Source organism: Apostichopus japonicus, chromosome 2 (genome assembly GCF_037975245.1).
Source record: "Apostichopus japonicus isolate 1M-3 chromosome 2, ASM3797524v1, whole genome shotgun sequence".
Classification (NCBI taxonomy): domain Eukaryota; kingdom Metazoa; phylum Echinodermata; class Holothuroidea; order Aspidochirotida; family Stichopodidae; genus Apostichopus; species Apostichopus japonicus.
Window position 1 is genome coordinate 4,949,229 of NC_092562.1, and position 27,895 is coordinate 4,977,123.

At 37.6% G+C, this 27,895-nt stretch overlaps 1 protein-coding gene and 1 long non-coding RNA gene across 31 annotated transcripts in view; one reads left to right on the plus strand and one right to left on the minus strand.

Moving 5' to 3' along the window:
• Nucleotides 1-25,670, minus strand: part of LOC139975283 (uncharacterized) — a 103,285-nt gene extending 77,615 nt beyond the window's left edge. For 9 of the 30 annotated variants that reach the window (XM_071983241.1, XM_071983210.1, XM_071983147.1 and 6 more), the window contains exons 1-17: nucleotides 25,385-25,667; nucleotides 23,524-23,865; nucleotides 13,399-16,446; nucleotides 12,689-12,778; nucleotides 11,127-11,471; nucleotides 9,313-10,002; nucleotides 8,948-8,995; nucleotides 8,230-8,571; nucleotides 6,761-7,450; nucleotides 6,372-6,419; nucleotides 5,656-5,997; nucleotides 4,185-4,874; nucleotides 3,807-3,854; nucleotides 3,002-3,124; nucleotides 2,602-2,799; nucleotides 1,356-1,469; nucleotides 168-518 (exon numbers count right to left, since the gene is read on the minus strand). In XM_071983241.1, coding sequence (XP_071839342.1) covers nucleotides 168-518; nucleotides 1,356-1,469; nucleotides 2,602-2,799; nucleotides 3,002-3,124; nucleotides 3,807-3,854; nucleotides 4,185-4,874; nucleotides 5,656-5,997; nucleotides 6,372-6,419; nucleotides 6,761-7,450; nucleotides 8,230-8,571; nucleotides 8,948-8,995; nucleotides 9,313-10,002; nucleotides 11,127-11,471; nucleotides 12,689-12,778; nucleotides 13,399-16,446; nucleotides 23,524-23,865; nucleotides 25,385-25,442 — 7,567 coding nt within the window. In that variant the 5' untranslated portion in view covers nucleotides 25,443-25,667. Of the gene's footprint in view, nucleotides 1-167; nucleotides 519-1,355; nucleotides 1,470-2,601; nucleotides 2,800-3,001; nucleotides 3,125-3,806; nucleotides 3,855-4,184; nucleotides 4,875-5,655; nucleotides 5,998-6,371; nucleotides 6,420-6,760; nucleotides 7,451-8,229; nucleotides 8,572-8,947; nucleotides 8,996-9,312; nucleotides 10,003-11,126; nucleotides 11,472-12,688; nucleotides 12,779-13,398; nucleotides 16,447-23,523; nucleotides 23,866-25,384 lie in introns of all 30 variants that reach the window. The other 21 variants (XM_071983129.1, XM_071983219.1, XM_071983234.1 and 18 more) reach the window with 9 other exon arrangements.
• On the plus strand, nucleotides 453-4,178 carry LOC139975421 (uncharacterized). The gene is made up of 3 exons (XR_011795737.1): nucleotides 453-575; nucleotides 3,214-3,405; nucleotides 3,984-4,178. It is a non-coding gene; the product is annotated as an uncharacterized lncRNA (long non-coding RNA).
• Nucleotides 25,671-27,895: the final 2,225 nt, after the last annotated feature.

Here is a 27,895-nt window from a genome sequence, read left to right on the forward strand (position 1 = left end):
ATTGTTACGGACTTAATAACTAGGCAAGACTCAGTCATGCATCGCCAATCTCTCTTTCAAATATAAATCTTGAACAATTCGAAGGTGTAAAGAACTGTAGAGTATGACTCGGAACAAAAACAATGTCATTGGTTTCCGGTGTGAGAAAGGGATTGTTATATACATACCAGCCAGACAAAGACCATCGCCAATCTCTACGTTCGATGTAAACCTTGAACAGTCCAACGGGGTAAAGAAATGAAGAATGTCACAATCCACGATTAAATCGAAGCACGTTTGAGGACATATCACCGTCTCAACTCCCTCGGTCGGGCAAGGCGGGAACAGCATACGACACGCATCGTCTTCCAATCTATCGTCACACGTTGCACTGATGACTACTACTTGACTAACACTTAACAGATTTGTGAATGGAAGCGGCATCATTTGGTTAAAGGGAAAGACAGGTTCCAGTTGGGAATATTGGTATGGAAGTAAATCAGCACAAATCCCGGTAATTTCCATGCACTGAACAGCTCCTGAAATGGACAAAATGAAGAACAGAACCAAAACTTACCGTACAGAAACAAGCTATGGTATTATTTGTATTCTTTGTCATTGCGACTACTTATTTCAGGTATCACTTTCAATGGGCATATTTGTCGATTGTCATTGTTTTGTAAAAGCTAACATTTATTTTAAACGTTCATTCCGTTTTTTACCATATAGGTAGAACTGTGTATTTCATAGGGTAACTTAGATGACAGAAAACAGAATGAAATTTAAGAGTGAGAACAGTTACTTGCCTACAAGATGGATTGTCTGACTTGGTTAAAACAATCTTTTACTCTGAAACAAATTCTTTATATACATTGTGGTTCTGTTGGGACCATGAGAAGTAATTTATTCGGGTGAACATTCCCTTTCTGAATTTCAAAATCTTTATATCTTGCACTTTGCTATAATTTTGAAAGGGAGAACAATCTAAAAAGGTTGGGTTAATATTTTTACCCAACACTGAGTACTTATGTATGCAATGAAAATTTGGGTGAATGTTAGCCCCCCCCCCCCCATTCCAAACAAGAGAAATTACGCCAGTTTAACCAATTTTAATTGCCTAAAAGATATACCTTTGTACAAAAAATGCCTGAAAGTTGCATGAAAAGTTGGTTATATACATGAGTACCAATTGTTGGTAAAATATCTGCCCAACTTTTGTTAGCGTAAATGTTCATGTAATTCCTCTTTCAACTCTGACATATTTCAATTTGATATTGTTAAAATAAAATAATGTTAAAAAATGAATAGTTAAAATGTTTATGTAACGCCATTACGTCATTTACTCATAAGTTTAATATATAGTTAATTTGGCATACCTTGAACACTAGTCATGACGTCGTCGGGCTGAGTTAATAACGTCGTCTCATCATCGTCTGGAGCGATCGTCGTCACATCCTCGGCAAACTCTGTTGTAGCTCGTGGTGTGCCAACTAATGCAGACGAGAAAAAAGGTCTTAATACATGGGCACTATAGAGAACGTAATTGAACACAAAGAAAATAACTGGAAAAGAAACCTTCGTTGGAAATGCATGTTCATTTCCTATCACATTCAATTCGTTGCAGATTGAAAAGAAACAGAATGGTGACGTTACACGTGGACGGTTGCAATTATTACTTGTGATCATGTTATACCATATTCGATAAGGTAGAAAGATCGCCGCAGGTTTTAAATGGTGACGTGAGGTCTTGAACGACGAAGAAATAATTGATTTACAGAGAGCTTACGACTTCATGACGCCATCTGTCACGTAATGCATACCACTCAATGAAACGTCAACGAGCTTTTTAGACAGTGCTTTCTCGTTGAGTGCTATCCTGACCAATTCACGAAATAATTTGGAATCACTGAATATATCTTAAACTAACCGGGGGATCTTTTTGGATGCACCCAGCCGCTGCACACTAGCAAGTTATTACCGGCTTATATCTACTTTAAGATAGATAGAACACCTTTTTATCCTTTGAAGTTGAAGCATTATTTCGTCGTTTCTGTTGCGATTGTGGTGGACCAAAGTAACACAAGTTATATTTCTCTTCTTATGGTAAAGAGGGCGGTGGAGAATCCGGTCCCTTGCCCGTTTTGGACAAAAAATGCCTCAAAAGTGCCCTTCTCTTTAATACGATATTCCCATATTAGTAATTTTGTTATTAAAATGTGTCCTATCGTTAGTTAAAAGATTCCCAGCTGTTGTCAAATCAAATGAACTTTTATAAACCTGATAGTGCTTTCATAGTGTAAAACTTAAGACAAAAACCAATGTGTAAAAAAATGTTCCTTTGTTAAAAAACAGTGAAATAGGCTATAACTTTGGGTTTTTCCAACACAAATTGAACTCTTCGCTACTGCTCATCGAAGCCTGTGACAACACTCAGCCTCCGGTTCCGCCTCCGCCGCGTTCTTTTGCACTTCGACAAAGTAAATCATTTGTTTCGAGAAACCGTTTTGCACAGAGATTCAAGAGGTGCTTTGCTTGAAACTGTGTCATTAAAAGGCCTAGAGAGATGAATTCCAGCAACAACAAATCATTCTGGTTTTGTCAATTTACTTCTTAGTTACTTACTTATTGGGAAGACTATCTCAGTATTGCACAGATCTTCATCACAGAAGCAGGCAGCTCCTGTTTCATTGGTAAATATGTCCTCATTGAAAGACGGCATCACAGCAAGTAGAATATCAATATATTCTCGGACAGATATACACCCGATAATTTCAACATCAAAGAAACATCCGCGACTTACAATTGTTTCAGGGGGAGAACCTTTGAATGATAGAATAGAGTAGGATGAAGTTGAATGGAGTATTATGTAATAGAATAGTGAATATTAGAATGGAGGAGATTGGGATAAAATCGTATTAATCGGAATGAAAGGTAGCTTTAAGCAGTACGGTAATCAATCGCAAGTTAGTTATATTATCAAATTGCTTACTTTGATCATTTAAACAATAACGTTGAGTCATACCTGTGATTTGTACGGTTACATTTATAAAGCTGCACACAAGTAGAGAAGAACACGTGACTTGATCTAATTCTTCTAAAGATTGAGAGCATTCATCGATACCATTGCACGAGTAACATCGTCTCCCTGTTGAGAAGCAGCAGTTGAAAGTGAAAATACCGTCATAACCTTTTTTACTTTTCATAAATGCTTTTAATGATGATATTTTTAATCAGCGCTGGAAATCGAAGCTGTACTGTCATATCCAGGGCGCAAGTCAGGTCAGAGAAATGTGGAGGACCAACTAATGGCCGTGTAGCCAATCGCATCGCCTATAGCTGATAGTAGATCCAGAGGAGGGACGAGAATCGATACAACTTGACATCCGCAGCGTGGCAGAGGTTGTCGGATGCATGTACACAGTATAGGTACATGTATATGTAGTATTTTTCTACGCTGTATTTTATCTAATAATCGGAATGTCACATAGCTGCTAACAAATGTGACAAACTATGTCAATAGGTAGATGAGAGCGCAATAAAAATGTCAATAATCGCGAATAAGTAGAAAGTGGTAAAAAGCTGAAAAGGGCGCCAGCAGTCCATTTGAGTCCGTCAGGGGGGGGGGTGGGATTCGCCCCCCTGACTGTATGGACGCTCCGCCACTGCATACGTTCATAACAGACATGACCTATATCCTACTGTAGATGACATGATTGTAATTAAAACGGTTTGTCATTATTTGTTTACTTTAGAAATTTCAACGGTGTATTAAAAAGAGAGTGGGGGCAAATACACATATAGCATACATATATATAAGTCAACATTACCTATTTCTGTTGATAACATTTCTGTTGTTTCAAGTTCTTCGAGAGGAGCTAGAAAAAGGTGAAGATTTGGTAAATGAAAATTCAATCATTAAACATGGTTTGATTCAGAATGTCAAAATTGATTGAAATTCCACCAAGTATTTACATATATGTAACACTTTCCTTTCACTTTTACAGTTATTCCTCTCAATTGCTTATACGGTGATTGTGACGAATAATGTGAAGGACCCCATCAACTGAACCGAAGATATATATATTATAATGCTTCGAACTAACTACCAACTGACTGATGCCTTATGACGTCAATATATTCATATAAAGGTGGTATGGCGTCAACTAATTGTTACTGTGAAAGAAATTTAGATGTAAATTTTATACCTGTAACCTCCACGCCGTCTGTTTCTGTCCTTAAAACATCTGTATTGACATTTGTGGGAATATCGGTCTGTGTTTCCGTTGTTCTAATCTCATCAATAACTGTTACAACATCTGAGAAAACGTTACTTAACATATCGGTTGCATCGTCAACATCGGATACAAGCTCAGTTCTTACATCTGTTAAAAGAACACCCGAGACACCTACAGTAGACCGAATGGAATCACCATCGGTTCTACCGTCAGAGACCATCTCGGAAACTTCTTCAGTTAGTTCGTCGGTAACAAAAGCAGTGGCTAGTAAGGTGCCGCTATCGATTTCAGTTGTAGGGACAAGTTCCTCCCCTTCACTTTCTGTAGATCGAATTGTACCTATATCTGTTGCAACATCTGAGACTATATCTGATATGACATCAGTTTGTAGATCCGTAGCAATGAGAGTGACATCGACAACAGTTGGTCGTGTAATGTCTTCGACATCTTCTGTTGATCGGATGTCATCAACATCCGTTATCAAATCTGAGACAACCTCCGATATGGCTTCAGTCATTTCCTCGGAAGCAACTTCCGTAGTGAGGACGACAACGCCCTCGGGATCGGTTACTATATCCGACACTTCTATTATTGGTGATGTAGAAGAACCATCAACCGCAACTGTTACTCCAGTGAAACGTGGGCTGCTGGTAGGATTACCTGCACGAATACAAAGAAAATCTTTAATGGAGACTTGCACTAAAGAAAATGCAATGAGGGCGTGTAATGACTAAGGGAATATGACGGAGACTTGGCAGATACAGGGACATTACAGGAGGTGAATGCCCAATTTCGTATATTTTCAATGAATCTCAGAAACAGTTATAAAGAGGAATCTTATTTCATAAGGAAGAAATTTTGCTCATGATACCTCTAAATAAGATTGATTATAACGAGTGGCATTACGGAAGCATTGCCACAATACATCAGTGATTAGTGCTTATCATTATTGAATGGTACGTTCTCTAATATATTCATTATTATTATTATCTGTATTTACCTTTTGTTTCAACGTTAACGAAACAAAAACTTGAAAAGTAAAGTAAATAGAAACTTAAGTGTAACCCTTTTGTAGGTTCAGTTTTTCGTACATGTCAAAAATGGTTGCTAACTATGTTTACCTTTGAACATTGATATCTCGAAGACTTACCCTTTTGTATCTCTGCTAATCCTTATTATATATGTTCATGAAATTATTTTAGTTGTTCTTCGTGGATATGCAAAATCAGAAGTTTTATTTTCTTATGTCAAATAATTGGGCACCATAATGCCACAACGAAGATGGGACATTGAATATAATTTCAGATAACAATCGAAACTGAAGAATATATTTTTTTTAACTAACTATACAATTGTCAGACGTTTAAACTTCAGTAACTATTATCTTACAGTTGTGTCAATAAATTTTTGGATTACAGTAACAACTTTTATCGTGACTTACTTTGCGAAACGAGTCCACCAGAGTCTGTTTGTGTACTACTTGCCTCAGAGCAGTTGAGAGGAATTATTTGATTTAATATGGAACAGTTCTGTCGAAGTCTGTTACACTGGGATGGTGTTAGATCTACAACCACTCCTTCAGTTGGACATGGAGGATTTAAAACTAAACAGGCATCCATAATTAATTCGGTTGGACAAGATGCCAATATTAACTGATCTAAAAGTCTGACGGCTTCTATTGGTAACAATAGTTCCAGATTTACCGGAAATAATGCATCTATTGTCGACGTGTTGTACGGCAAATACATTTGACACATTCCCGTTAAACCCGTGCATTCTACAGCTGAGAAAAAAAAGGAGAATGTATTTAATGTCAGGGATTTGGTTGACTTTATGTACATGATTGAGCGTATGGGATACCTTTTCTCGCCTTGTAACAACCTTGGAAACACTTCATTTGTTAAGTTGGTTAAATTAATGCCAATGTGATGCCTAAATTCCTGAACCTGTGTGGATTCTTTAAAACACACACCACGATTCGTTCTTGACCTACCATACGTTCATAACAGACATGACCTTTATCCTACTTTAGATGACATGGTTTTGATTTAAACGGTTTGTCATTATTTGTTTACTTTAGAAATTTCAACGGTGTATTAAAAAGAGAGTGGGAGCGAAAACATATATAGCATACATATATATATAGGTCAACATTACCTATTTCTGTTGATAACATTTCTGTTGTTTCAAGTTCTTCGAGAGGAGCTAGAAAAAGGTGAAGATTTGGTAAATGAAAATTCAATCATTAAACATGGTTTGATTCAGAATGTCAAAATTGATTGAAATTTCACCAAATGTTTATATATATGTTAACTCTTTCCTTTCCCTTTTACAGTTATTCCTCCCAATTGCTTTTACGGTGATTATGACGTATAATGTGAAGAACCCCATCAACTGAACCGAAGATATATATATATATATAATAATGCTTCGAACTAACTCCCAAGTGATTGATGCCTTATGACGTTAATATATTCATATATATAAAGGACGTATGGCGTCAACTAATTGTTACTGTGAAAGAAATTTAGATGTAGATTTTATACCTGTAACCTCCACGCCGTCTGTTTCTGTCCTTAAAACATCTGTATTGACATTTGTGGGAATATCGGTTTGTGTTTCCGTTGTTCTTTTATCATCTATAACTGTTACAACATCTGAGAAAACGTTACTTAACATATCGGTTGCATCGTCAACATCGGATACAAGCTCAGTTCTTACATCTGTTAACAGAACACCCGAGACACCTTCGGTAGACCGAATGGAATCACCATCGGTTCTACCGTCAGAGACCATCTCGGAAACTTCTTCAGTTAGTTCGTCGGTAACAAAAGCAGTGGCTAGGAAGGTACCGCTATCGACTCCAGTCGTAGGGCCAAGTTCCTCCCCTTCACTTTCTGTGGATCGAATTGTTCCTATATCTGTCGCAACATCTGAGACTATCTCTGTGATGACATCAGTTTGTAGATCCGTAGCAAGGAGAGTGACATCGACAACAGTTGGTCGTGTAATGTCTTCGACGTCTTCTGTTGATCGGATCTCATCAACATCCGTTATCAAATCTGAGACAACCTCCGATATGACTTCAGTCATTTCCTCGGAAGCAACTTTCGTAGTGAGGACGACAATGCCCTCGGGATTGGTTACTATATCCGACACTTCTGTCATTGGTGATGTAGAAGAACCATCAACCGCAACTGTTACTCCAGTAAAACGTGGGCTGCTTGTAGGATTACCTGCACGAATACAAAGAAAATCTTTAATGGAGACTTGCACTAAAGGAAATGCAATGAGGGCGTGTAATAACAAAGGGACTATGACGGAGACTTAGCAGATACAGGGACATCACAGGAGGTGAATGCCCAATTTCGTATATTTTCAATGAATCTCAGAAACAGTTATAAAGAGGAATCTTATTTCATAAGGAAGAAATTTTGCTCATGATACCTCTAAATAAGATTGATTATAACGAGTGGCATTACGGAAGCATTGCCACAATACATCAGTGATTAGTGCTAATCATTATTGAATGGTATGTTCTCTAATATATACATTAAAATTATCTGTATTTACCTTTTGTTACAAAATTAACGAAACAAAAACTTGAAAAGTAAAGTAAATAGAAACTAAAGTGTTACCCTTTTGTAGGTTCAGTTTTTCGTACATGTCAAAAATGGTTGCTAACTATGTTTACCTTTGAACATTGATATCTCGAAGACTTACCCTTTTGTATCTCTGCTAATCCTTATTATATATGTTCATGAAATTATTTTAGTTGTTCTTCGTGGATGTGCAAAATCAGAAGTTTTATTTTCTTATTTCAAATAATGGGGCACCATAATGTCACAACGAAGATGGGACATTTGATATGATTTCAAAAAACAATCGAAACTGAAGAATAATTTTTTTTTTTAACTTACTATACAATTCTCAGACGTATAAACTTGATTAATATTATCTTACAGTTGTGTCAATAAATTTTGGGATTACAGTAACAACTTTTATCGTGACTTACTTTGCGAAACGAGTCCACCAGAGTCTGTTTGAGTACTACTTGCCTCAGAGCAGTTGAGAGGAATTATTTGATTTAATACGGAACAGTTCTGTCGAAGTCTGTTACACTGGGATGGTGTTAGATCTACAACCACTCCTTCAGTTGGACATGGAGGATTTAAAACTAAACAGGCATCCATAATTAATTCGGTTGGACAAGATGCCAATATTAACTGATCTAAAAGTCTGACGGCTTCTATTGGTATCAACAGTTCCAGATTTACCGGAAATAATGCATCTATTGTCGACGTGTTGTACTGCAAATACATTTGACACATTCCCGTTAAACCCGTGCATTCTACAGCTGAGAAAAAAAAGGAGAATTTATTTGATGTCAGGGATTTGGTTGACTTTATGTACATGATTGAGCGTATGGGATACTTTCTCTCGCCTTGTTACAACCTTGGAAACATTTCATTTGTTAAGTTGGTTAAATTAATGCCAATGTGATGCCTAAATTCCTTAACCTGTTTGGATTCTTTAAAACACACACCACGATTCGTTCTTGACCTACCATACGTTCATAACAGACACGACCTATATCCTACTTTAGATGCCATGGTTGTAATTAAAACGGTTTGTCATTATTTGTTTACTTTAGAAATTTCAACGGTGTATTAAAAAGAGAGTGGGAGCAAATACATATATAGCATACATATATATATATAGGTCAACATTACCTATTTCTGTTGATAACATTTCTGTTGTTTCAAGTTCTTCGAGTGGAGCTAGAAAATGTGAAGATTTTATAAATGAAAATTCAGTCATTAAACATGGTTTGATTCAGAATGTCACAATTAAAATTCCACCAAATATTTATATATATGTTAACTCTTTCCTTTCCCTTTAACAGTTAATCCTCTCAATTGTTTATACGGTGATTGTGACGAATAATGTGAAGGACCCCATCAACTGAACCGAAGATATATATATAATAATGCTTCGAACTAACTCCCAACTGACTGATGCCTTATTCATATATATAAAGGACGTATGGCGTCAACTAATTGTTACTGTGAAAGAAATTTAGATGTAAATTTTATACCTGTAACCTCCACGCCGTCTGTTTCTGTCTTTAAAAAATCTGTATTGACATTTGTGGGAATATTGGTCTGTGCGTCCGTTGTTCTTATCCCATCAACAACTGTTACAACATCTGAGAATACGTTACTTAACATATCGGTTGCATCGTCAACATCGGATACAAGATCAGTTCTTACATCTGTTAACAAAACACCCGAGACACCTACAGTAGACCGAATGGAATCACCATCGGTTCTACCGTCAGAGACCATCTCGGAAACTTCTTCAGTTAGTTCGTCGGTAACAAAAGCAGTGGCTAGTAAGGTACCGCTATCGATTTCAGTTGTAGGGACAAGTTCCTCCCCTTCACTTTCTGTGGATCGAATTGTACCTATATCTGTTGCAACATCTGAGACTATCTCTGTGATGACATCAGTTTGTAGATCCGTAGCAATGAGAGTGACATCGACAACAGTTGGTCGTGTAATGTCTTCGACATCTTCTGTTGATCGGATGTCATCAACATCCGTTATCAAATCTGAGACAACCTCCGATATGGCTTCAGTCATTTCCTCGGAAGCAACTTCCGTAGTGAGGACGACAACGCCCTCGGGATCGGTTACTTTATCCGACAATTCTGTTATTGGTAATGTAGAAGAACCATCAACCGCAACTGTTACTCCAGTGAAACGTGGGCTGCTGGTAGGATTACCTGCACGAATACAAAGTATATCTTTAATGGAGACTTGCACTAAAGGAAATAAAATGAGGGCGTGTAATGACTAAGGGACTATGCCGGAGACTTGGTAGATAATGGGACATCACAGGAGGTGAATGCCCAATTTCGTCAATAAGTCTCAGAAACAGTTATAAAGAGAAATCATATTTAATAAGGAACATATTTTGCGCAAGATATCTTTGAATAATGTTGATAACGAGTGGCATTAAGGAACCATTGCCACGATCCATCACTTAATATTGCTAATCATTATTGGAAAATCATAGGTTTTCTAATTTATAAATCATTGTTATCTGTAAATACGTTTTGTGATAATGTTTACGAACGAAAACTTGAAAAGGAGAGTAAATAGAAACTAAAGTGCTACCCTTTTGTAGGTTCTGTTCGATCCGTATATCAAATATGGTTGCTAACTATGTTGAACTCTACACATTGATATCTCGAAGACTTAATCTTGGTAGCTTTGCTAATCCTAATCATAAATGTTTATAAAACTGTTTAGTTGTTCTCCGTGGATGTGCAAAATCAGAAGGAGTTTTTTATTACAAATAATTTGGCGCCACAACGCTATAGAAAACCTGGACCAGTAAATGGAAGAAATCGATGTACTTCAGTATATTGAGTTCATTACAAAGTTATATCGCATCATCCAAATCTATAAATATGAAGACATGTATACCTCCCTCTAACAACTCAAATAGTATTGATTTAATAATGACGGATTCACTGCCTATCAAACTTCGTTACCCCTAAGGTCAGAATGCCACCAGTTTATATACACAGTGTCCCTTGCTGTTTCTCGTATATGCTTGTAATTAATTTACCAACAGGAGACAGGAAAACATCTCTTCTGCCTAATTTGTACCACACCCAATTAATAGGGATCATGAAAAAGTAATATCGCACAAAACTGAAATAATAAAAGGTAGACATTTGTAGACAAAAACAGTCAACATCTTGGTAAGGCCTATATGGTCCACTGCTGCATCTACAATTTTAATTATACAGGGAAAACCGCAGATCCGACCGGTCCCCCTAGCCCCCAACCCCACCCCAAGTCTTTTCGATAACTTCCTACACTCCTAATACGAACTCACCATCAGAACATCGTCCGTCAGGTCCAGTGTCGTTAAACGTTAACTGAGAACAGTCAAAAGGAGTCAAGAAATTTAAAATGTCGCACGCTTCTTCAAGTAATGGACATCTGTAAGAACAAACTTCAGTTGTAACACCCTCTGACGGACAAGGAGGAAAAAGCAGACCACATACTTCCACAGCGAGATCAAATCCACAGTCTATCAAAGAGAAGAATTGGTTGTCTCGTATTTCTGGTACAGTATTTACAGGTTGATCGAGGTTGACAGGAAACACTGTGTCCAATGTGGCATAACCGTACGGCAGGTAGAGAGTACACATTCCCGTTACCGGTGTACATTGAAAATCTGACAAGGTAAAGAGAAGGTTTCTTGTTATTATCGTAATTAAAATAATTTTTAGGATGTCATTGTCACAGATATACCTATATATATATATATATATATATATATATATATATATATATATCGTAATATATATATATCGATCGTATATATATATATATATATATATACAAGGAGTCTGCGCAATCCGAAACTTAAACCTACAATTTGAGGGCATTCAACAATGACCATCTTCATAATATAAACTAAATGTTAGTTACGGTGATTAAATTTCAAATATATATTTGAAAACCCCGTGCCAACATCATTCATTCCTGTATTTTGAGTACAAAAGCAGTTAACGGTTATCAATGTCATCTCAAATTATGTTAAAGATGGAAATAATGGTCACCCACAATTAGTTTCCAACATGCGTTTTTATGCCAACGTAAAACCATTGTATACTGTGCTAAATTGTCTCCTCATGCCCCTTATATCCGGGAATAAACAGGGGGTGAGAACATCCAGGTGAGCGCTTTTGAAAGTCCACGAAATGCGCAGTCAGACTAATGATTATAGCATTTATGGCATATGGAATAATTTGATGTCACTTCATGGGAAATATTATTCATTACTTACACAACTGATATAATATATATATATATATATAATATAAATATATTATATATATATATATATTACATATATATATATATATATATATATATATATATATATATATACTGAACCCGATTAGATTGTGCATTGTGCATACACTTGCGCACACTGTACTATAGGTACAATTCACATAGAAGTCAAATTAAAAACCATCGTTCGTGTCGAAACATCTTAAAGATAAGAAAACTCTCCGCATTATCAAAATTGAGGGACAACCACTTCAGGCGTTAGTTTCGTAACTTTTCCTGATTCTTATCAACCCATGTAATATTTACAATGATAATCAGCTACCTATCTAGCTATACGTTTAGTGTGTTATCTGTTCATCCAGTTTAGCAAATTTTGTGTTGCTTTTTTGTTTCATTTTCAGTCTTTTGTTGACTCTGCCCTATTGTATCTTTACATGAAGCGAATTTGTTGGACAATAATAATAATATATTAATTTGTTTTCTAGTACATTATTGTCTCTTTAACGCGTACAGTATCACCAGAGTTTGGCAAGTTGAACGTAAATCGAAGTGTTAATTGAAAAATACAATTTCAGCATTAGTAACAAGCCATACCTTCTCCATCGGTTATAGTGGTGACATCAGATTCATTCGGCAGGACTTCTTCAGTTAAACCAATAACATCTTCTGGTGGTCCCACCGTTCCTGAGGCGTGTAAAGCAAAAATCTTTTATGTTCAATATGGCATGGATCAAAGTATAAATGGGGTCTCTCTTTCCCCTATTCAACATAACACACATACATTGTTATTAGTAAGTATTTTGCTGTGAAGGACGCACCGGGGGTTCTATGGAGATATTGGAAAAATATTAAATATTCATTTCATACTAAAATCATTCCATTGTAGGGCTTAACATTCGTCCAGAATGACCAATATCGTGTCATCGCGTGTTGGAAATTGAAATGTTAATTTACGACTGGCACAATTATACTCATGCAAATCATGTATTTTAACACGCTGAAAGTATACCAATTGACACAGATCATTGCCTTGTTAATGGAAGCTCATTCAGGTACAGTTGAGTGTTTAACAGCTAACCCAAGGGTATGACATCGTGAAACATCCTGGAGAGGAATCCTTTCGTAAGATGTCCTTCCTTCTTATTAATACTTTATAACTTATTATTAGGGTAGAATATCGGGTGTCCTGGAAAATAAGTACGCAAATACGCATTATGTGTGTGCAGAAACATTTATAGCCAATGGAATGTGCGAAAATGTGAGATATTTCCTGTTTTTTTTTAATGAATGAATATTTCACATACCGTTAGCTGTTGCGGTTACAGAGTCAAATTGTGATGTCCTTGCTGCTTGCGTCTGAAGGAGATCATCAAGAACAGATGCAGACTCAGTTGGTATCCCTGTCGAACTAATGTCGTCATCGGTAACCGTGGCTGAAGAACTGCCTGAATCTCCGTCAGTTTGAGCAGTTGCACCCTGGATAAGATCGCCGTCCGTAACCATGATGGTTACTACGTCGGAGACAACATTAGTTTGGGCATCCGTAACACCCTCTACGTCATCGTCTGTATTTGTTATTGAAACAACCGTTGTGTCTCCGTCAGTTTGAGCACCTGTTAGCTGGACAACTTCGCTGTCTGTACCTATGATGGTAACCAAATCCGACACAACATCGGTCTGGGTATCTGTAACCCCAAATTGCCCTCCATCGGTATCTGTGACTGTAGCAAAGACCGAATCTCCGTCAGTTTGATCACCTGTTAGCTGGACATCTTCGCTGTCTGTACCCATGATGGTAACCAAATCCGAGACCACATCGGTCTGGGTATCTGTAACCCCAAATTGCCCTCCATCGGTATCTGTGACTGTAGCAAAGACCGAATCTCCGTCAGTTTGATCACCTGTTAGCTGGACAACTTCGCTGTCTGTACCCATGATGGTAACCAAATCCGAGACCACATCGGTCTGGGCTTCTGTAACTTCGACTTGACTGCCATCGGTTTCTGTGGCTGTAGCAAAGACCGAATTTCCGTCAGTTTGATCACCTGTTAGCTGGACAACTTCGCTGTCTGTACCCATGATGGTAACCAAATCCGAGACCACATCGGTCTGGGCTTCTGTAACTTCGACTTGACTGCCCTCGGTATCTGTGGTTGTAGCAAAGACTAAATCTCCGGGAGTTTGACCACCTGTTAGCTGGACAACTTCGCTGTCCGTGCCCATGATGGTAACCAAATCCGAGATCACATCAGTCTGGGCATCTGTAACTTCGACTTGACTGCCATCGCTATCTGTGGCTGTAGCAAAGACTGTATCTCCGTCAGTTTGATCACCTGTTAGCTGGACAACTTCGCTGTCTGTACCCATGATGGTAACCAAATCCGAGACCACATCGGTCTGGGCTTCTGTAACTTCGACTTGACTGCCATCGCTATCTGTGGCTGTAGCAAAGACTGTATCTCTCTCAGTTTGATCACCTGTTAGCTGGACAACTTCGCTGTCTGTACCCATGATGGTAACCAAATCCGAGACCACATCGGTCTGGGCTTCTGTAACTTCGACTTGACTGCCCTCGGTATCTGTGGTTGTAGCAAAGACTAAATCTCCGGGAGTTTGACCACCTGTTAGCTGGACAACTTCGCTGTCCGTGCCCATGATGGTAACCAAATCCGAGATCACATCAGTCTGGGCATCTGTAACTTCGACTTGACTGCCATCGCTATCTGTGGCTGTAGCAAAGACTGTATCTCCGTCAGTTTGATCACCTGTTAGCTGGACAACTTCGCTGTCTGTACCCATGATGGTAACCAAATCCGAGACCACATCGGTCTGGGCTTCTGTAACTTCGACTTGACTGCCATCGCTATCTGTGGCTGTAGCAAAGACTGTATCTCTCTCAGTTTGATCACCTGTTAGCTGGACAACTTCGCTGTCCGTGCCCATGATGGTAACCAAATCCGAGATCACATCAGTCTGGGCTTCTGTAACTTCGACTTGACTGCCATCGGTATCTGTGGTTGTAGCAAATACTAAATCTCCGGGAGTTTGACCACCTGTTAGCTGGACAACTTCGCTGTCCGTGCCCATGATGGTAACCAAATCCGAGATCACATCAGTCTGGGCTTCTGTAACTTCGACTTGACTGCCATCGGTATCTGTGGCTGTAGCAAAGACTGTATCTCCGTCAGTTTGATCACCTGTTATCTGGACAACTTCGCTGTCTGTTCCCATGATGGTAACCAAATCCGAGACTACATCGGTCTGGGCATCTGTAACTTCGACTCGACTGCCCTCGGTATCTGTGGCTGTAGCAAAGACTGTATCTCCGTCAGTTTGATCACCTGTTAGCTGGACAACTTCGCTGTTCGTGCCCATGATTGTAACTAAATCCGAGACCACATCGGTCTGGGCATCTGTAAGCCCGAATTGACCTCCATCGCTATCTGTGACTGTAGCAAAGACTGAATCTCCGTCAGTTTGATCACCTGTTAGCTGGACAACGTCGCTGTTCGTGCCCATGATGGTAACCAAATCCGAGACCACATCGGTCTGGGTATCTGTAACCCCGAATTGACCTCCATCGGTATCTGTGACTGTAGCAAAGACTAAATCTCCGGGAGTTTGACCACCTGTTAGCTGGACAACTTCGCTGTCCGTGCCCATGATGGTAACCAAATCCGAGATCACATCAGTCTGGGCATCTGTAACATCGACTTGACTGCCCTCGGTATCTGTGGCTGTAGCAAAGACCGTATCTCCATCAGTTTGATCACCTGTTAGCTGGACAACTTCGCTGTCAGTACCCATGATGGTAACCAAATCCGAGACCACATCGGTCTGGGCATCTGTAACTTCGACTTGACTGCCATCGGTATCTGTGACTGTAGCAAAGACTAAATCTCCGGGAGTTTGACCACCTGTTAGCTGGACAACTTCGCTGTCCGTGCCCATGATGGTAACCAAATCCGAGACCACATCGGTCTGGGCATCTGTAACTTCGACTCGACTGCCATCGGTATCTGTGGCTGTAGCAAAGACCGTATCTCCGTCAGTTTGATCATCTGTTAGCTGGACAACTTCGCTGTCTGTTCCCATGATGGTAACCAAATCCGAGACCACACCGGTCTGGGCATCTGTAACCCCGAATTGACCTCCATCGGTATCCGTGACTGTAGCAAAGACTGAATCTCCCTCAGTTTGATCACCTGTTAGCTGGACAACTTCGCTGTCCGTACCCATGATCGTTACTTCTTGAGACACAACGTCAGTTTGTATATCGGTCACTTGAGTCACATCATCGTCAGGGTCGCCTACGGTTGTAGTAATGTCGGTGACAGGGGCAGTTTGTTCATCTGTAATCCATGATATAATTGAAAGAAGGAATGTTTCAGAAGTCGTTGCAATACGATATCACAAAAAATCGCAATACGTATATATCATATACAGCACAGATATGCAGCACCTACGCTCTTATAGTTGCACTTGAACCTGTAATATACACCAAACACAACTGATCTGCAATGGACCTTTCACATCGACTCATATATGTATTGACGCATTAACGCTTCTCTGCTGTAATACCAAATCATTTTCTGCTGTGTATACTATTATACATGATTACTTATCTGTAAGATATCAAAGCCGCATGCGTCTCAGTACTATTTTGAAAGTGAAAGACAGGTCACACTTCGCTGACTTACCAACATTTCATTCACTTATCATTTGTGAAGGGAAAAATACTTAGTTAAGAATGAAGCTTATCATTATTGCCTCTTTGGGAGTACATATCAGAACCGAAAAAGACAATTTTAAAAAATCACTGTAGTTAATCGGTTATTTGGTGATTTACAGAGGAAAGTCAGATGCGGTTTAACTGTCGAAGATGATTCTCAAATTATATACTACTTTGCAAAGATGCAACTACGTACTTCTCTTGGGGTATCCAATATATATATGTATATATATATATATATATATATATATATATATATATATATATATATATATATATATATATATATATATATATTTAAACACACACATTTCGCTGTATTCACATTTGGAATGATACTATCCCACAAATATTATATTCAGGTCAAGCGAAATGTTAAGAGGCAATATTCATATTAATATTGAACCCTTTGATATCCGACATATATAGCTAAGCGCTATATAAACGTTAAGATCACTGATAGAACGGACTTATTAAGTTGATACCCACGAAGCAACCATGCATATCACTATCACCTTCCCGGTACCTTGACCTTGACAAACCGGTTAACACAAAGGGACACTCTGCCTACTTCGGTGTTACTTCCAAATATTTGTGCTGTTTTCTGAGTAGGAACTTGTCAAGTTTGGCAGTTTAAGGAGTTGTAGGTTATCATAACATCGGATATATGAGGCGTAGTGAATTAAAGACAAGACATTGAGACAATAAGTAGCAGTAAAAGGAGAGTGGTCAGATGAACTGATTGCTGACTCAACATGAATAATGTATAACGAAAACTGATTAACTCGTTGGAAGTAATATGTCAATTATCAACTAAAGTATCATATATATAATTACTGGAATGAGAATCTGTTATTAGGACTAACATAGTTCCCAAGAGGGTTTTATTAATGATGTTTTAAATAACACTTTGGGTTATTTCTAAAACCTTGCCTTTAATTTAGTAAAACCGATACTTTACAAGTCAAATCGTTAAACTTCTTCTTCAGCTAGGTAAAAAAAGCTAGTTGTTCCCTTTTAGGAATATCAACTAAATAGTAAAACCCTGCGTTACCCAGCTGGTATACGACAGAAAAAGATGCAGTATCCGCTAATGTAACACAATTATTGTAAGGTGCTCTGAACTTTTAGTGACAATAAAGATGTAAGAAGTTATTAAAATGTTATGAGAATCAGAGATCATCCTTATCCTACAAGGATGCTTGGTTGTGGTGGGTAAAGTTGCATTGTCAGGTATATTTGGAGTTAAAAGATCCATTTACCTATTTTATGTAATAGAGTTTTCAACTGATTTCGGACTACGTGGTATTTTATTGACCGTCGTGTGTTCTGACGTTGTAATATGACTTAACATTCATCAAATGATGTGTGTACACATGTGAATAACTTGAAACGCAGGTTGGGGAGACACACTAGTGTTGTCAACAGGCTCACCTCCATTAGAACAGAATATATAACGGTAACAACTAAGCCTTTAATTGAGAGACTTCCACAATGGCGGTATAAAGTTGTTCTAACAACTTGTTACCTTTGACCAAGTTACTTGACGTAGTAAATGATGGTAAACTTCTAATTATAAAAAACAGCACGTTTTCAGTCTGAAAACTAAATTAAACCATGACCACGTATTCAAAAGGTATCGTTGTGCCTACACGTTGCAACCATGTTCTTATTATCATTACTTGGTACTATAATAAAGGTATTTAAGGTTGGTGTCACAGCATGACACTGTTGTCGCGTAGTTAAAGGTTCGTGCCACAGCAATGACAGTTGTCACGTATAGTCGTCTCTACACGCGCGGTAAGATATATTGTCAAATATATCAGCTGACCAATACAATACCCAGTTAGATTATAAAACGACGTTAACTTGGGCATCATATGTGTAGGTACAGTATACCTCTATTGTAACATATGTTAGCTATACCACCAAGCAAAAGTATATCAGTTTGTATTCCACTGAACCATATCATTTATCGAAATGAAAAAGGAAAGGTTGTTTGTAATATGATACTGTGAATGGGATCGGTTTGTCGAACTGCATTCCGATCTCAGGGAGCCTATGTGTGTACCCTGATTATGATGACCTTACTGTAATAAGTGGACAAGCCGCATAAGCCACTACAAAAGACAAGACCTGTACCATACTATACCACCCATTCAGTGACAATTCAGTACAATATATAGTGTAAGCCGATTACATATAAAAGTAACTCTTTAATTATATTTTCATAAGGGGCTGCACGTGATGATCCCAAGTTTTTGTTATTTTTTTGTTGCCTTATATATAGTATAGGCTAAGTATAATATCTACGGTTCTATGGATCGGTATAGGCTATATATTATATCAACGGGTCTATGGATCGGTAAAGGCTATATATAATATCCACGGATCAATGGATCGGTTTAGGCTATATATAATATCCACGGATCAAGGCTATATACTATCGACGGATCAATGGATCGGTATAGGCTATATATATATATTATCTATATGTATCAATGGATCGGTATAGGCTATATATAATATCCACGGATCAAGGCTATATACTATCGACGGATCAATGGATCGGTATAGGCTATATATATATAATATCTATATGTATCAATGGCTCGGTATAGGCTATATATAATATCCACGGATCAATAGGCTATATATAATATCCACGGATCAAGGCTATATACTATGGACGGATCAATGGATCGGTATAGGCTATATATGTTATCCACGGATCAAAGGATCGGTATAGGCTATATATAATATCTATATGTATCAATGGCTCGGTATAGGCTATATATAATATCCACGGATCAATAGGCTATATATAATATCCACGGATCAAGGCTATATACTATGGACGGATCAATGGATCGGTATAGGCTATATATGTTATCCACGGATCAAAGGATCGGTATAGGCTATAAATAATATCCACGGATCAATGGATTGGTATACTTGATTCAATATTGCAACAGTTGGACTACCGTGCCTTATGGGATATTCTGGATCAAGTTTAAAGAATGAAAATTCATACGTTGAAAGAAGGTACATGATAACACGTGTGTATTACGATCCCCATCTCCACCATGGAGCGAAAACATAGATTCATCTTACCTTAGTCCCTTCTATGCAATCCATTTTTTGACAAACAAAAACTATAGTTGAATTACTTGTAACATCACCTTATATAAACCTCCCTAACATTATAGCTAATAAAGCGAAAATCTATAGAATGCATTCTTCATACACTCTTATACAAGGCAGTCAACGATGTTGACTACACAAGAGACAAGCTTCTGAATGCAAAAATTGCACATAGGAATGATAAAATGCTTGGATATTTTCGACTTACCATGATACAGTGAAATATTATTCCACAGAGGTAGAAACAGCCCGATATCTTTATAAACATCCCTCCCATAAATTGTTTTGTAAAATATGTTATTTGTGCATGGGGTTCGTTAATTACTGAATTATTTTACTTTAGCTCGTACACTGTGTAGCGCAATTGATAGCATAGGCATTATAATATACAACACCAAATGTATGTTTCACAATGTATATTCTTCATACAACGTTTAAAAACATTAATGCATACCTCCCATCCTCCCCTTGGTACCCCATTAAGAGATATGAGAACAGATCTTACACGTGCACTTTGATACCAACTATCGCAAACAATACCCTCGAAGTATGTTTCGTAACTACATATAACTGCGTGTCAATAAATCTATCGTAAATACGCAAAGGTTGGAATACAATTATAGATATACTTAAAGCCAAAGTTTTGATGACGTCATAATGACGAAACACCGAAACGTGTGTATACTTATAGTGAATATTAAATGAATCAAATAGCAAACTTTCAGCCTCTTGTATAAAATATGGATATTTTGTCTGTTCCTTTAATATTCTTCTTTCTTTTTCATTTTTCATATACTCTGTTATTTGCTGCAGTGTGACAGTAATCGTACAAGTTAAACGTAACTACACCTTAAGGTGTTATTCATTGTTTTGAATAACAATTTCTTTGGATTGTGTACATATGTTATTAATGTGAAATACAAGGTTGTTTATATTTTCATGGTCGCTCTCGCTAACGTAGTAGAACTGTACGCTGTTTCTATCGAGCACATGTTGAAAAATCTACTGGTACCGCACCACAATTAAGAGTAGTGTTCATCCGCTCGAAAGGTTAACCATTGTCATAGAAAAGAGGTAAGAGTACCCAAGGTAAAGCTTTTTTAAGCATGTTATCAGTTACTGCAGCATCGATTGTTCTACCTTTATACGAAAGAGCATAATTTAAAGTACGGATGGTGTGAAAATAGGGAGGATCGAAGGTGATATAAACCATTTTATAAAATCTTTGGTTAAATGTTGATATTACTCCGGGCGAGCAGATGGAAGGGTTGGGATTCAGTATGCCAAACTTGCTCCTCTTCTAGCTCAAAATCTAAAAGGTAATGATACGGAAGTTTGCAAGTGCCATGATAGGTCAAGATCTCAGCTATCATGTGGTGGGTAGGATATACCAGTTGAAAAACTTCTATCTATGCTTTGGCAGGTCTTGAAAATTACGAGTTTAGTGTTTAAGTCAGTAGAACAAGTAATTGGGTGCGAGACCTACTGGGTGCATATCGCTGAGCAGACGACAACAATGGAAGTTGGAGGCTTACTGTGACGTAAGTCTAATTTACATAAAGGGGGCATAAAGGCATATAAATTTCACAACAGGTGTATTGTATAGATCACACAATCACGCAGGTATATATAGACCTACCACTGTATTCAAGTTCGCCATTGTAACAAACAATGTAACAAAATGACTTGACAACGCTGTGTACATAAAACCGGAACAGACAATAACAAGAGAAGTATGATTTACTGGTCGCCATGATTTCTTCTTTACTAAGGTATCTGTATATGAAGCTACGAATCAATTCAGAATCCCAAAGATATGCTTTTGTATCAGTTTCTCTGTGTGTCACTTTGACCTTACACTGTATAGACGATCATTAAATATGTTCATACCACATTTACTGCCAGAAGAAAGTTGTAACATTGTTCGGTATCCCTGTCGCTATACCTATATGAGTGTACACAAATTATGCTAGGTTGATTGTTATAACGAGCTAGGATCTTGGTACTAATGTACCAACGATTAAACAAACCCCTTGAACCAGTCCATCAGTAATATGGGGATGTGCGGAGTGGTGGACACTCTGTCATTACATATTATGTTGTCCCCATTTGGAATGATGTGAACTGAATATTTAGTAGTATTGCTTGGAGAACACTGACTACGGCTTAGGCTTCTTTTGGACTCGAACCAAAGTTTCTGGACAATGCACTAAACACCATTGTTTATCTGAGCAAGCTAGACCTAAAAAAATGAAGCTCATATGTATAATATAGTATATACGTGAAATAAATGAGAACAAGCGAAATTACGGTGTACTATAGACATACAATTGCGAACTGTGGGGCACAACGAAGGATCTTGATCGCAAAATTGACACTTTTCAAAGGAGACTACTTCGAAATATTCTCAACATTAGATGGACCAATAACAATTGGTTATCAAATGATGAGCTTTACAACGAAACCAACCAAACACCTTGGCCATCGATAGTCGCACATAGAAGATTGAGATTTTTCGGTCATGTAGCAAGACTCCAAGAGGACGCTCCAGCAAAGGTTGCTTTAAGAGAAGCACTGAGACATACTGCTAAACCAGTTGGAAGGCCCGTGACTACATTGCTTGGAAAAGTAAAGTCGCAATTGAAGGACATTAATATTAACAATTTCGAAGAAGCAATAAACCTTGCGCAAGATCGTGATACGTGGCGGAGGTTAATCACTGAGCATGTCGGATAGACGAGACTCAACTTACTACTATTACTATAGACATAGTAACTTCACGTATATATTGTGCACAATGATTATTGAGGGGGACTCAAGGGTAAAGCGCACAAAATTAGGGTCATTGACCAATGGACTGTATCGTTCCTTTTCAAAGTTATACAAACAGAGAAAGAAAAAAAAACAATCCAAATTGAGAAATTGTAAGTTTGATATGATAGGACTTTTCAATATTCGTTTTTCATTAATAAAAATGTGTAAAAAAAAGGAAGAAGATTTTCCATAAAAATAAAAGAACAAGAGTTACGCTCTACATTTAATGATATAACTATCGTTTACAACACAAGGCTTGACAAATAAGAAAATATACCAGTCTGCATGAAAAAGAAAAGCCGATGGTAATATCTTTAGCACAGTATTCTCGAATACTTCCTTTACTCAAGTGGAAAATATCCCTTTTATGCAATATATTTGTCTAGATGAGTTGGCCAGCAAGGAATGTATTGTGATTTTCTTATTTCTTTAGCTGTTTCATTTAGAATATGATCACCAACATATACCAGTATAGTACCAATAGTAACAAGCACAGCTTGATTGAACTAAGTATAAATAGGCTACTAACTGGTTGCCCACTCAACGGGTTCCACTATACCAAATCCAACTTCATAGCCTATCTAATTTCTACCTTTTATGAGCAATACGATGTCTTTTCGTAACTACCTTTTCACCTCAAAATAACAAATTAAAAGAAACTAACTTAACAACAAAAGTGTGACGAGAACAGCACAGAATATACGAAATTTAAATCTTAACAGGAAAAAGGGAGACTTACCCAAATAGGTACACAAACCGGGATATATTTCCTTCAAATCCCCAGGCATGCTGGTCGGTATCGTGGAACACATTATTTCGGAGAATAACCCAAGGAATGGGCACTGATCGTCGAACGGACACACGCTTGGACATACAAATAACTCTGGAGACTGGTCGCTACAAGGGGGAAATAAATATAAACAGAGACCGTTTCCAATGGAGTCGCTGCATGCGAAAGATGCACCCAGAATGAAATCTACCGAGAAAAATGCAGAATTGACCATCGGTCCGTTGGCTTTCGCCATAGAGTATGGAATATCGCCATTCTCTGTGCATGTTGACGGTACTTCGATGCATTCATCTGAAAAGAATCGAGAAGGGAAAACAACATTCTTAAAGCAAGTTCTCGTGGAACTGATATAGGTTGCACCTAACTACACAGATTCTTCATCATTCCGTACTTGACAATAAATGACATAATTATTGAGACAAAAAGATTCAATGAATGATTCATATTGTTCGAGCACGTTCTGTGTCTGATTCGGATGCGATTTATTTGTCACATTTTTATGGGAATTATATTAAACTATCATTTGCTCAATATTCCATGTGACGTCATTCATTACTACATTTCCTTAATAAAAACTTGTCGTGTAGAAATGTATTCGCATATTATTGATATCTTGTTATTGTGGTTGAAAAAGGAGTATACACCTATATGTGTCCTAGCTGATTCAAGACCTATACTGCACGTGACATCACGTGAATATACGGTATCTTGATTTAATATAGGTTACTGAAGCCTATAACGAATGTGTAGAAAGTGCTTTGACAGATATGTATTAAATAAGTAAAGATCAACCGTTCCATCAGGCGAAAGTATGAATCGAACATCGGACCTTCGTGACACAGACCAAGGTCCGTACCACTCGACCACGTGATGCTACTTTAAACAGTGGTAATTCTGTGTACATTGTCAGATTCAAAAACGCCAGCAGTTGAATGGTGTGTATATGTTTATATTCACAAATGATTTCTCAAGTTCGTTATCATCATGATTGACCTCTTTAGAGTAAGGCAACATATGTCACCAACACAGGACTAGCACTGTTCCATATACAGTTGGCAAGGTTTTCACTGTTCTGGATTTTCCGACTCACTACGATTTCAACTAAATATATATATATATATATATATATATATATATATATATACAGTATAAATATATATATATATATATATATATAAATATATGAATTGAATGTGGTGTGTTATTCTTTATTGATTGATATATATATATATATTATGTATATGTATTTATATATATATATATATATATATATATATATATATATATATATATATAAATATATATATACATATATATATACATATATATATATATATTTATATATATATATATATATACATATATACATATACATATATATATATATATAGTATAAATATATATATATGAATGTGGAAATTCTGTCGTGTACCCGGCCCCTCCCCCCCCCCCTTCGTCATATAGTGTGCCGTTGCTCAGTTGTAAGAGTATCAGTCTTGGCAGCTATCCAAAAACTTGACAGGGACAGCCTAGTCGGCGGTTCCCAAAAATACATATATAATTTATATGGATTAGTCAAACTGTTACAAAGCAATTTAATTAAAATTTCCATTGAAAGTTGAGAGTTTACCAGAAATTAAAGGCCTGTAATTGATATAAAGAGTATACACATATAAATTTGATATTTGAAGCATATGTATTTTACAGACTTCATTTGACACTGAATAGAGTATAACATGTTGTAATAGTTATTGATACATCGTCAATGACGTCAGTACATTGACTTTTTTCAATAAAAAAAAACAATTACCTTGACTCTGACAAACAGCTACGGTAAATAACAGTACAAAAGCTTTCAAAATCTCCATTTTTTATTAACAAGAAACTCTCACGAGAAACGAAGTAACTCTATCCACACAGAAATAATGCTTATTTTGTAGTCCATGGCCAACACTTTTACATCAAATCCATTTTCGTACAAGACGAAGACATAATATCCACTGTTTAACACACAAAACTATAGCTAAGTGTTACTGCTGACCGACCCTGTACGACTTTACTATACTAGGCTATACTATATATATAGCCTACATTTACTACACATCTAATATACAATATTTACTATAGTTAGGCTTCCGCTCAATTGTGAGTACGATAACAATATCCATGAAAACATCCTATATTTGCACAGAAAAGATCAGTGAAGGGTAACGATATTAACCAAAGTTTACACTTCACGGTTAGCTTCACACAGCTTTTGGAAAGGTTAAAATTACCAGTGCTAGAAAACGGGTCATATTCTCACATTTAAATTCGCATAATTCTCAAAAGAAATGGCAAGATCTGGCATAATTTTTTGCGATATGATATTCCGTGGTTCCATGTTTATCATTGTCGAACCCCCAGTGCCCTGACAGTTGCTTTCTTTCTTATTTTTGTTGTAATTTATCAAATAAAATTGCCCAAAAATAGTATTGTGTGCCCCCCCCCCCGCCTCCCCAACCCTGTACATGTTCACGGTTCTCACATTTTTACCCCAGTCTGATTTTGCTATGGCTATGGTAAAGCAACAAATTGTACCGTCATCGTATTCAGCCAGTGTTTACATGCGTGATCAGTGAAATACCCAGAGCTTGGGCGGATATTACTTCGACGCCCTCTAATTTCGTTGTGTGTCCAAAGTAAACAATGCTCTCAGTAAAGCAGGTCTGTGATTCATTGCATTACACCTACGTATGTGCACATGTGATCAGGTGTTCTTATACAAAATTGAGTCATGGTAGAAGCATTTGGTAACCATCCTACGCTTTCCTATTTGTTTTTCATCACTCATATCTAATCTCAGATCACCCTAGTTCTTTCGACATGGAGAGATAGTGATTTCACGACGCTAAGCAGTCTCATTGGTGTGTAACTTACATTCCACCTCGGTTGGCTATCCAGTTTATGGGTTTTTGGCTCATTTTGGACTTTTTAAAAAAATGGGAAGACCATTTCAGATGGATTAAAAGCCTGCCTTACTTTGACCGGCCTTAGATCGAGTTCCCACAACCGCCCAAAATATTACGTATCCTTGTTTCTAATGCAACCGACTTCCTCCACTTCACAATGGCACTCGACAATAGCATTCCACCATAGCACTGGAATTCCTGTGGTATATTTTTATTCTACAGGGTTCAATATTTTCTGGACCATGGAATTGTCTGATAAGGGCGGGGGGAGGGGCGTTGTGGTCAAGTGTTTAAGGCAGTGGACTTGTGATCTAAGGATTACAGGTTCGAGCCCTGGCCAGATCATTGCGTTGTGTCCTCGGGCAGGGCACTTTATCTCCATTGCATCTCTTCACCCAGGTGTATGAATGGGGACTTGCGAGGTGACTTGTAAATATAGTTGTGTGCGCCGGTTTGTGGCTGCACCCTATGGGACGTCCCCCAGGGGACACGTGGTTGTGGTGCACTGTGGTGCCCCAGGAGAGATTGATTGAATTGCGCACACTTTGGTGTGTAGATGTGACAAGTTACCAATGACCAGGGCTAAGTTTTACACGCTATGGTACACTCGTTGAGGTGTGAATAGCGTTCTAAATGCTGGTTAATATTAATAATAAACTGCACGTGATATAGAATCGAAACTTCAAGACCATGCATCGTGAATAGGTTTTTTTTTTTCAATTTCAAGATATATAGGCACTTTGGGTTTTACCAATGTGGCTCTTCTTTTTCTTGTTTCTTCCCCTCCCTCCTTTTTTTCCGGAGTCGTCAAAGCCGTGTCTCATACATGGACGTCACGTGATTAGCCAATAGTCGAAACTAATAGTTTCCATTTAATTGCTTACAACGTGCACATTAGCCCAAGGCAAATATCTAAATCGGAACGAGCAATAAATATGCTAAATTGTTCCAAATTGGTTATTCATACTCATGTTTCATCATAATCTTTTTTTATTTTCCACCTTTGAATCTATTCTATTTAACGTGCATTGTTTAGATATTAACCCATATTCATGTTTGTCTCCTATATAGGAGAGTAGTAAAAAATTGTTTTCGCTAAATCTGCTAAAAAATTGGGGGCGTTTTCACGGACTTTAACATCTGAAGATTTATCGATAACTTGATATTTGGTTTAATTAATAACAACTTTAAAAAGCAAGAATCCATCCTAATACTTTTCCCTGCCTGTTGTGTTGGATATTGCGTGCCAAAGCTAATATGCCTATCAACAGCTAGGATTTTTATTACTTTCGCATTGAACTAAAATTATTTTCTCTTTCAAACATTCTTAAAAGGCTCAAACTATAATAACCTAACATCTCTCATTAAAT